Source organism: Fundulus heteroclitus, chromosome 16 (genome assembly GCF_011125445.2).
Source record: "Fundulus heteroclitus isolate FHET01 chromosome 16, MU-UCD_Fhet_4.1, whole genome shotgun sequence".
Classification (NCBI taxonomy): Eukaryota; Metazoa; Chordata; class Actinopteri; order Cyprinodontiformes; family Fundulidae; genus Fundulus; species Fundulus heteroclitus.
In genome coordinates this window covers 15924227-15935886 of record NC_046376.1, presented here as the reverse complement: position 1 = coordinate 15935886, position 11660 = coordinate 15924227, and the positions used below count along the sequence as shown (strand labels likewise).

Here is an 11660-nt window from a genome sequence, read left to right as displayed (position 1 = left end):
TAAAAAAAGATATATATATATATTGCATCCTCTAGCTTCCTGAAGACATTTGAGATGAGATTATGAGTGAGCCATTAACAGTTAAACACAGCAGGACGTCAAAAGATGTAGTCGCAGACGGTGTCGCCCGCTTATCGGCACCGCTGCATCTCGTCGAACGGTGTCCGGGATCTGCTCAGCACAGCCTAAATGTGCCAGGTCGTTAGGGTGTTTGTTTTCTCACAGGGTAAAATGATAATTAAATAAGTTCAAGGTGAGGGTGAGTTTCTGCAGGTCAGTAACTGAGCTCATCTGAAGTCGCCATATAGCTTGGTGGAACAGAGGCCTGCGTGTTCGGTCGAGCTGTGAGGCCACCATGCAGGCTTTTCATGTAGTGCAAAAGGGGAATTCAGGATTACTGTCACAGTTACTTAAATATAGAATATATAAATATGTGTCCCATATGCACTGGCCTTTTACTTTTAACATTTTTCTTTGTTTTTGTGGCTTTTTTTCTGTCATAAGCTATAAAAACAGTAATATTTAATTGCCATACAAACACGATACTGTAGCAATTGTTTCTTATTAAGGAAATTATTCAATTGATTGATTGCTGCCATTCTTTTTAAATGATGAAAAGAAAACATGGGAAAGTGTTTTCTTTTAACAGCTTGTGTACAGTTTATTTTTATATCATTCAGGTGGATGATCTGGAAAATGAATCATGTGCTGATGATATATAGCTATAATCATTACCACTCCTGTATATAATGTAATAATGTACTGTAAAATAAAATTTTATCTAAATTATAATGATTGACAAATAACCACTGAGACACTGCAAGCCGCCTTGTCATCCTTGAATAATATATTTCCTCACATGTGGATAGCATTCTGTCATAACTTTTAATTGTGCACACTTATTGTTAAAGTCAAATAAATCCGTACCAGCACTTTATTTCATCAGGTTTCAAGGTATAATGGTGGGCTTCAGGTAGTGTGCAGTCTGCGTATTCATCTGGGCAAAAATCCCAAACCCACATTGTCCAAGAGTTGAGATTTGCAACTTTTTAGAGGCGTTGTAAAATAAATTAGACATCCCCTTGAAAAAAAAAAATCAGTGGGATTGTTGTGTTTTGCTTTACTGAAAGTCACAATATGTGTCCTTATTTGACTTCTTCATTCCAAGCACTAACACCCCCTTTTTTTCTTAGTAACTTTAAGCACTATCTAGCCTGATAGCCTAAATGTTCGCCCCATGGTGGCCTATTTATCTGGTTCCCATTGGTGTTGCTGTCAGGTAATTTTATTGCAGATTAACTCCCTTTGAGAGAAATCTTCTGGGCTTTAATTCACGTGTTTGTCATAAGTAAGAAAACTCATTTAAAGGGGGATAAAAAACATGAAATGATTGTAATATTTGTAAATGAACTTGCTGTAATGTGTAAAATGTGTCCAAGTTATTTTTTATTATATTATTTTTATGAAAGTTTTTTCTCCTGACAGAGCCGAGGTGTCATTTTGTGAATAAATGAATAAATGCATTTAATAAGCAACATATATATATATATATATATATATATATATATATATATATATATATATATATATATATATATATATATATATATATATAGGTACAATAGTATATCAGTATATTTTTCTTTTCTTTTACTGTTCGGTACTGTAAAGTGTGTTAAAATACAAATAAACCAAGATTTTTTATATTGAAACAAATGTACTTCCATTCTTCTTTGTGCAGGCAAAACATTTGATTTTCAGACAATCAATCCATCTGTCCATTCATCCATCCATTCATTGTCTACACCCACTTAACCTCGCAGAATCACTGGGGGGCTGGTGCCTATCATCAGTTGTCATTAATCGAGAGCCAGAGTACCCCCTAGACAAGTCGCCAGTCCAATCACAGGGCAACACACAGGACAAACTGCTGCTGCACACACCCATTAATATTAGGGGAAATTCAGAGAAACAATTGAGCAATTTTCAAAACTTCTTAAATTTCACATCAGAAAGTTGAGCTTTTACAATTTTTTTTATGTTTTACTTCCTCACAATATACTATTTCCCCAATATATATATATATATATATATATATATATATATATATATATATATATATATATATATATATATATATATATATATATATACAGTGTATACAGGACTGTCTCAGAAAATTTGAATATTGTGATTAAGTTCTTTATTTTCTGTAATGCAATTAAAAAACATGAAATGTCATACATTCTGGATTCATTACAAATCAACTGAAATATCACAAGCCTTTTATTGTTTTAATATCGCAGATTATGGCTTACAGTTTAAGAAACCCAAATATCCTATCTCAAAATATTACAATATTGTGAAAAAGTATACTAGTAGGCTATTCAACTAATCACTTGAATCGTCTAATTAACTCGAAACACTGCAGGGTTTCCTGAGCCTTGAAAAACACCCAGCTTGGTTCAGTAAACTAAATCACAAGTATGGTAGTGGTTAAGAGACGACATAAGATTCTCACAGTAACTGGTGTACTGACCATGGCATTACTGTCCTTGATTGGCCTGCCAATTCCCCTGACCTGAACCCCATAGAGAATTTGTGGGGTATTGTGAAGAAGAAGCTGAAAGACACCAGACCCAACAATGCAAATGAGCTAAAGGCCGCTATTGAAGCATCCTGGGCATCCATAACACCTCAGCAATGCCACAGGCTGATTGCCTCCATGCCACGCCGCATTGATGCAGTAATCTGTGCAAAAGGATTCCCAACCAAGTACTGAGTGCATTAATGAACATTTTCAAATGTTTGATTTTGTTTTGCTGTTGTAATTTTTATTTTTTTTTACTTGGTCTGAGCAAATATTCTAATATTTTGAGATAGGATTTTTGAGTTTTCTTCAGCTGTACGCCATAATCAGCGATATTAAAACAATAAAAGGCTTGCGATATTTCAGTTGATTTGTAATGAATCCAGAATGTATGACATTTCATGTTTTTTAATTGCATTACAGAAAATAAAGAACTTTATCACAATATTCTGATTTTCTGAGACAGTCCTGTATATATATATATATATATATATATATATATATATATATATATATATATATATATATATATATAGATAGATAGATAGATAGATAGATAGATAGATAGATAGATAGATAGATTGTAGTGTAGATATATAGTGTAGTGTAGATATATAGATTTTAGTGTAAAGTGACATTTTTAACCATAGACATATATAAAGAGTAGACCCCGCATCGACCGCTCTCGCCTATAGGCGCTGACGAGATTTAGGGGCGCCATCTTGGGGCGGTCAACAACTCCGCTTAGTCTAATGTGTTAACCAGGTGCAGAATCAATTTTAATCAACTATAACTCGTTTAATGTTGAACTAATTTTCACATTTGTTTTGCTTAAAACTTTAAAACTATAGCTATTATAACAAATGGTCCAATGCGTTTAAATAATCTTAGTGGGGTTAAAAGTAATAGAATATTCTGACATGATGTATGTATGTTTCAAAACACAGCCACGCACACATTTTTTATAATTTTTTTATTGCTATATAAACAAACACATTTGTACATGTACATATGTACATATACTTCCCAAAAAGAACCCGTGATGGGCGAAATCTGTAAAGTAGAAACCTTTATTTATTTTTTTACAATTATTATATACAATGAAATACACTATAGTATATTGAAACCATAGAACAAAACCTTTTTACCGGCCCAAGCATTTGTTTAACAAATGAAAGTAGGCCTACTATATAAACGTTTTTTATTATTATTTACAAATAAGCTGTAAAATAATAATTTTAATCAATATGAACTGAAGGCTTCAAATTGCGGAGATCAGCGCGGCCCACCGCGACCCGAGTCATTGGATTAGAACGGGAGAAAATGAAAAATTAATATAAAAAAAATACAAAGTACAGTAGGACAAATAGTGACTCGTGTGTATTTCACTGCTCTTTTGACTGAGGCGCTGCATCCGTGACTCCGCTCTGTAGCGTTTTTTTCTTCTAAAGCCCGCGGTGCAGGTGAGGTTTTTTTTCGGGAGAAGAACACATTTTTATCGGTAGTTGTCACTATTTTTTCTTCTGGGCAAAAAGATTCTTATAAACCGACACGCCACCTGATGAGAACTGTAATGAACGGCTCATCAATGCAAATCCGTGAAGCAGCGAGACCGTGAAAGGTGAACCGCAATATAGCGAGGGTTCACTATATATATATATATATATATATATATATATATATATATATATATATATATATATATATATATATATATATATATATGCTGTTTATTCACTAATGTCTAACAACAACTTTGTATCTCCTATAGAAAACTTACATTCTGATCAAAAATATAAACAATGTATTTTCATCTTGCTTGTGAAAGTTATCCCTCGAGCCCTGACATAAATAATCCCTCGATTTAAACAAAAATGAGCCGCACAGTGCTGAGGCATCATTAGTGTCTCATCTTGAATCAACAGGATTAGGTATCAAGTCGACCGCCCCAAGATGGCGGCCGTAATTCCTGTGCCGCGACAGTCAATGCGGGGTCTACTCTTATATTATGTCTATGTTTTTAACTACTCAAGTTCAACAATTTCCGTGTATGCGTGTACATGGACAGGCGTGCCGTGTACATAGAAAAAGCTGAGCTGGCATGAGATGGCTGCTCAGCTTCTCTTCAAGGCAAGTGTGACGTTTCCACAGCTCTCCACCCTCATAACAAACAGTAAAGTCTTGTCCAAAAATAATAAAGAAGCGAAGTGTATGCCAATTGCAGAATGATAATATTTCATTTTGACCGATTTCCTTCAAAAGAGTGGCCAAAAAAAGCTAATGACTTTGACCATTTGTTTGCCTTGGTAGAGAGTTTAGAATATTCGCTACAATAAAATGTCCTGAAACGTGTCACGGAGTTCCTGCTTTCCACCAAATCACAAAAGAAGAAAAGCATTCCTTGTCCAATCAGAGTGTAAAACGACAGAAGGGGCGGTCTCTCCATGCGGAAGTAGTTACTGCTGACTGAATGACAACGATTAGCTGTTGGCTCCGATAAAAATAAATACATATTTCTTGCTTTGAATCATTTCGAGGTATTTAAGCTTATGCAACGATATTAGCGCAGACTTTATTTTGAATTTGTAATTTATTTTATTCACTTGTTAGCTCAACCTTTAGCTACTTAGCATTGTTCTATCCGCACAAGCTAGTAGCTATCAGCCTCTAGCTTCTGCTTTAGCTAAACATGGTTTCACTCATGAGAAGTTAAACTCGTATTTCTAACTATTGTCCACATTGTGTGTGTTTGTTTAGGTGCTCTTGGGTCTTTAACACAGTGTGGACCATGGTAACACTCGGTCACTTCGTGCTGCCGCTGCTTCTGCTTGGCGGAGCCATTACCGTGGAGGTCCAACGCCCTCGCGGCGTCCCTTTGTCAAGTAAGCATAATCTGATTTGTAATGGCTTAAAGGAAAAAAATCAATAAATCATGTGCATCGTTCTGATTTTGGGAGGTATTATAGTTGACGATCCAATTTCTCCGCTGTTTCTTCTGTGAACAACAGAACGTCAGTTTTATGAAGAGGACAAACCTTTTACATGTCTGGATGGATCCCGCACTGTTGCCTTTGACAGAGTAAACGACGACTACTGTGACTGTCCGGACGGTTCTGATGAGCCTGGTGTGTAAATCCTTCACCTTGGTGACTCATCCAGTAGTGAATTACTATGTATTTATTTTAGGGTATAATGTTTCTAACATCTGTATCTGAATCTGATGTGTCCCTCAGGTACTGCTGCTTGCCCCAATGGCAACTTCCACTGCACCAATGCAGGTTTTCGACCAGCATTCATCCCTTCCTCCCGCGTCAATGATGGAATATGTGGTAGGATTTTTTAGCTGCTTTAAGCGAAGGCTTTTAAAAGCGACTGTTAGCTTTTTTAAAACACACACAGTTTCCCTTTAGATTGCTGCGACACCACCGATGAGTACAACAGTGGTGCCGACTGCCAGAACACCTGCAGGTGTGTATTTTTTTTATTGTTGTTATTAATAGTCTTTGAATTGAAAATGTTTTGCTGTGCTGTTTTTACGATACCTGTGTGTTTTTCAGGGAAATGGGTCGCAAAGAGAAAGAAGAACTGCAGAAGTTAGCAGAAATTGCAGAGGAGGGCTTTCTGCTTAAAAAACAACTTATCCAGGAGGCCAAACACGGTCTAGAGGAAAAGAAGGTTTGGAGAGTTCAGCAAGTTCTTAATTTAGTGTGTGCAAGACTCTCAAACATATTTTTGGTTGCATAATTTCAGGGGAGTGCTCACATTAGTAACGGGTAAATATGCATCTGGGGGGAAAAAAAATTATTTCCTATTTCCAGACTAAATGTTGTGTCCCTCTATGCATTCTTACAATCTTGTGTTTTTTTTTTTTTTCAAGATATGCCTTACCCTGACAAAAAGATAAACGGTTAACATCATAGTGACCTTTTTTATATTCACTGTTAGAATTTGTCAAATATTAATTGAGAACTTCCTTTACTTAGGTAAGAAGTTTGGTCATGAAAAAGTCTCTTGTACCCATTCCTAAATAATACGTTTTCTGAAAATTTATTTTTTTGGTGAAATGCACTGTGATCGTTATGCAGTTGCTTGAATATAATATGTGTTGTTTTATGTACTTTAATGTTGTGCTCAGGTATTATTACAATTGTGTGTTTGAGCTGACCTGTTCATTTCATTTTGAACTTTTCAACAGACTAAACTTGAAGATTTCCAGAAGAATAAGAAAGATCTGGAAGCAAACGTGGAGACTCTGAGAACGGTTAAGGAGGCTGCAGAGCAACCAGAGAGGGAAGCTAAAGAGCGCCATCTGAAGGCCTGGGAAGGTAAATGAAGTTTTAACACCATCTGCTGTCTGTAAATCATATGACAACACCTTACCTTTGAACCGGCTGGTTTAATGTTCAATCAATTCCACCAGACATTATCTAGACTGTAGCAAACATAGTCAGTGATGAGAAATATTAAAAAAAATTGGCCTTTTTATTTCAGAACAAAAAGCTGCCATTCGTTTGGAGAAAGACAGGGCTAGAATGGTCGAGGTGCTTCTTGAACTGGATGATGATGCAGATGGCTTGTGAGTACTGCTTATGCTGCAAAATGATCAGTAACCATAAAGAATGAAAATGTGAACTCTCTGAAGCTTAACAGTGACTGATTTAGGAATGTTTATGTTCATTTAGGCTTGGAAAAGTATCCAATATATATTTATGCATTTAGTGTTGTCATTTTGTAATAGTTGTCTCTAGTACACACGTCACTTCAGTTTCACAATAACAAAAACCCTTGGATATATTATCCAGGTTTAAATTAATTGATTAACCATAATCCCTTTAGGGCATGTCAGATTGGTGTTTGTTTTATTGATAGGTGTTTTTTTTTTTGTGTTTTGTAGTGTTTCCGTGGCTGAACTTCAGTCCCATTCTGAGCTTGATCCAGATTCAGATGGTTCATTCACAGAAGCAGAGGCTCAGGTATAATTCTGACCGTTTCTCATATAACATTGTTGCTAAAACATACTTTGAAAATTCAAGTATTGCAATAGTTGAAGTATATTTGAAAGATTCTGAAATGCAATTCTGGAAAAGAAATTTCATTTTTTTTCTTTTTTTGTTTATATTATTGCTTTAGGGGCTGTTGCGTGGAATGGACAAAGTGGACGCAGTAGTGTTTGAGACTGTCTGGAATAATATAAAAGAAAAATATGTTTCTGAGGTGAGAATTTTCTAAACTGTGGTTGTCGATGGATATTTGTAAAACCCTGTTGCCTCTACAGCTAAGTTTGTGCCTGTTGAAATCAGTCCAATGCAGACATCCCACCACCAGGGGAAACGCCACCAGATGAAACTCGAGATATCGTTTCCGAGAATGACTCTGAAAACTACCCCGACGAGGACATCCCAGAGGAGGAGGAGGATGATGATGATGAAGATGATGATGAAGATGATGACGTGGATGACGGAGACTATAAAGTAAGCTTTTTGTTTGTCTGGGGAATTAGATGGGATCAATCTCAGGTTTGGAAAAACAGTCACTTTAATGTAGTTATGTTTTGTTTCAGGCCCCTCCAACAACGAGGACTGACGAAAAGAAGAAGGATGACGATGATGACGGTCCTATGCCGCCCTATGACCAAGAAACACAGGCTCTCATTGATGGTGTGTATCTGCCACCCTGCCTTAACCTAACACAAGTCATTCAAAAACGAGTGCTTTTTTTTCCCCTAGCAAACTTTTTAAGTAATGTTTCTGTATGATCTTGCTAGTCCCTAAAATGTGGACCTCAAAATACAGTGCTGGAGAGCTAGTGTCTGGTAACCTCTACATGCATCAGCGGTCCTTCATATGTGAATAGAATGGCCGAAATGCTTCCTCAGCGACTAAACCAAATCCTACAGACTTCTGCTGATCGTCTAATTATTTGAACCAGATGAGTTGAAGGAGACATTTCTTTCAGGTGGACCAGGGGATGTGTCTAAAAGATGCAGGGCTCTGACTCATGAACACTGGAATTAAAGACCTTTGATGGAGGGAGTTGAGAACAATATGTTACGTATTATTTGTCATAAAAAATGTAATATTTTTAAACAAGGTTCGTCTAGAAGATAAAGACGAGTCCTTAGTTAAAACCTTTTAACAGTGAGCCTAAATCTCATCGTATGCTCTGCTTGAAGGCGTAGAGGCTAGTGGACCTATAGATGTAACACGGAGTCATATGCCAGAGCTTAAAAGTGGCAAATTAAGTAGGTTATATTTGACTTGCTTAGGTTACTAAGCAGGTTGAATAAGTATGTTTTTAATTTAAGTTCCTTTATAACTTACACTACCATTCGAAAGTTTGGACACTCCACTCATTCAAGGGATTGTATTTTTATTGCTACCCCTGGGAACCATTTCAGGGGATTAACTCACAGAGCTCATTGCCGAGAGTGAGGAAAGGAGCATATATGAATCTGAAGTATAAAAGATGTTTTATTTCCTAATTTTTGATTGCTACATAATCCTACACATAGTAGAGAAACAAAAATAAGAGCTAAATGAAAAGGGCGTGTCTAAACCTTTGACTGGTAAAGTATGTCTAAAATGTAAATCATAAAGATCTTAAATTCTACTTTGTGAAATTTAATGAAAACTTGAAGTAGGTTTATTTTTTTTATTTTTTGTCAGACGTTGTGTTGAATGAATCAGTTTAACTGTGCGTTTTAACTTCTGATCCTTAGCTGCTCAGAAAGCCAGGGATGAGTTCAACGAGGCTGAGAAAGCTCTGCGGGAAGTGGAAGATCAGATCAGGTCTGTTTGCAGGACAAATTTTAATGGACTTTTTCTGCCAATGGTGTTTTATTTTTTATTTTTTTGTCACCAAAAATGCTGTTCAACATTACACCATAGATGATGTTTTTAGGAGCCTCAGCAAGGTGTTAGGAGTTCCAAGCTAAAAGCTTCACTCTGATTTGTTTGCAGGAACCTTGAGAAGGAAATCTCTTTCGACTTTGGACCCAGTTCTGAGTTTGCTTACCTCTACAGCCAGTGTTATGAGCTGACCACTAGCGAGTACGTGCTTACTGAATCTGTTTAAAAAGGTTTTGTTCAACCTTAATAGGAGCGCTCACCACTGAATGACTACATCTCTTCTTTTTTTTCACAGGTATGTCTACAGACTCTGTCCCTTTAACAAAGTGTCACAGAAACCCAAGTTCGGTGGATCAGAGACTAGTTTAGGGTAAGAATGTGAATCAGTGGTTTTTTCGTGGAGTTTATGAGCTTGTTTCATTCCGTATTTTCTGTTCCCTTAACATAGAACATGGGGTAAATGGGCAGGTCCTGAGGACAACATCCACTCTGTGATGAAATATGAAAATGGAATGGGGTGTTGGCAAGGTCCCAGCAGATCCACCACTGTACGTCTGAGGCAGCATTTACCAATCCCCGTGTTTATTTTTGCGATGCTCTGAACTGAAAGCAACTCTTTGTGCCGTTTCAGGTTAAATTAACGTGTGGTAAGGAAACGGTTGTGACGTCTACGTCCGAACCCAGTCGTTGTGAATATCTCATGGAGTTCACCAGCCCTGCTATCTGCCAGGAGCCTGCAAGATTTGATTCAGGACATCCTGACCACGAGGAGCTGTAGAAGCTCATCAGCTGTAAGCGTTTAACATATTCAGTGTTTGTAGACATATTGCTACTATGTGTTATAGTGAACCTGTTTTGAATCACTTGTTTGTTTTTTCAAAAATATTTAAAGTAGAGCTTAAAGCATAGAAGGCTAATCATTCCATATATTTGAAAACACATAAAAACTGAGTGGCATAAATGACAATACAACGGTTTTATCTTTCTTTACTGGCAGCGGTATATTTAGTTTTATTAGTATATATCAGAGGAGTGTATGTACTTTGACTTGAAGTGCTGTGTTGTAAGGTTGCAGGTAAGACGCACTGATGAGTCAATATTCTTGCAACAAGAAATTGGTTTCACTTAAATTTTAAAATTTAATTGTAAGAACAACCTAAATGTATGGTATGTTTAATTTAAGAGGTTCACTCATTCGTTGAAATGTTCTTGAAAATCAAATATCCAAGGCCAAAGTTGAAGTTTTTAGCTAAAAGATTGTGTGTCTGTCTTGCAGATCGCTCTGAAGGGACCACAGTTATTGCAGCAAAATTATGTTTCCAGTCTCCCTGCTGCACCGCCTGTGTGCTTTTTGTGCTAAACTTATGGAAATTCCAACGAGTGATGAGATTATTGTGAGCAACACATCCATCTTCCACTCCTACATGATGTTGTTGACGCTAGTGTTTTAAGTCTGATGTAGTCATTCCACTGTTGTCAAATAAAGTTGTTTAAATCATGTCTCACTCCTGTTTTACTCTAACTCAACCAGTGTAGCTTTTCATAAAATAAGATTTCCTTTATTGTCCCGCAGTGGGGAAATTCGGATGTGATGGTGGCAAAGACACTGACAGTTACATACAATTCACAATTTCAGTCATGTTTTCCATAAACCTTACCTAAATGTAATTAATAAATGTTTTATCTCTTAATAAGTTTTGTTTTTTTGTTTTTTAAATACAGGTTTAAATAATATTCCTGCTCACTTGCTGTTAATTATTGTGCAGCTTTGTCCAGATTATATCTGGTAGTATGCCGTGGCTATCAAAAGTGTACACGTCCCTGTAAGCATTTTTCACCTATTGATGTGACATCTGTACAATTCAACTGAAAAACTATATATTAAGCAGCTGCAGTAAGCTGATCTGCATAAGTATGTCCTCAAATATCAGCTACGCCCTCCGACATAATCAGTCTTGTTGAGTTTGCACCTGCTGACACCAATTATTGTGAATCTGAGCAATCAGAAATAAAGTTCAGATATCCAATTAGGTTCTTCCTCAAATTTGCAATCCGCAACATTAGCAATAACTCATGACCCCCTCAGTCTTTGTGCCCTGCTCTGCTGTTTTTGACAGTTTAGAACCGGTGACTCTCGTCTCTGCATGAGGTGGTTAGTCATTTAAAGCAAACAGGGTGTCCAAATGATGCTATTCCACCTGGATTATTTAGACACGTCTTTC

General features: G+C 36.6%; 1 protein-coding gene across 1 annotated transcript; it reads left to right on the top strand.

The window, feature by feature from the left end:
- Window positions 1-5326: 5326 nt before the first annotated feature.
- On the top strand, window positions 5327-10938 carry prkcsh (protein kinase C substrate 80K-H). The gene is made up of 17 exons (XM_036147874.1): window positions 5327-5472; window positions 5599-5715; window positions 5824-5919; window positions 6001-6058; window positions 6148-6265; window positions 6786-6915; window positions 7082-7166; window positions 7485-7563; window positions 7721-7804; window positions 7891-8061; window positions 8151-8247; window positions 9309-9378; window positions 9550-9639; window positions 9734-9808; window positions 9887-9986; window positions 10070-10229; window positions 10715-10938. The coding sequence occupies exons 1-16, from the start codon at window positions 5379-5381 to the stop codon at window positions 10214-10216; spliced, it is 1611 nt and encodes a 536-aa protein (XP_036003767.1). The 5' UTR covers window positions 5327-5378; the 3' UTR covers window positions 10217-10229; window positions 10715-10938.
- Window positions 10939-11660: the final 722 nt, after the last annotated feature.

What these genes read in the sequence shown, in the direction of transcription:
- prkcsh (XM_036147874.1), top strand. Translation starts at nt 5,379, where the DNA reads ATGGTAACACTCGGTCACTTCGTGCTGCCGCTGCTTCTGCTTGGCGGA. An exon ending in TCACAGAAGCAGAGGCTCAG is followed by an intron (nt 7,564 to 7,720) that starts GTATAATTCTGA and finishes TTATTGCTTTAG; the next exon opens with GGGCTGTTGCGTGGAATGGA. An exon ending in AACACAGGCTCTCATTGATG is followed by an intron (nt 8,248 to 9,308) that starts GTGTGTATCTGC and finishes TCTGATCCTTAG; the next exon opens with CTGCTCAGAAAGCCAGGGAT.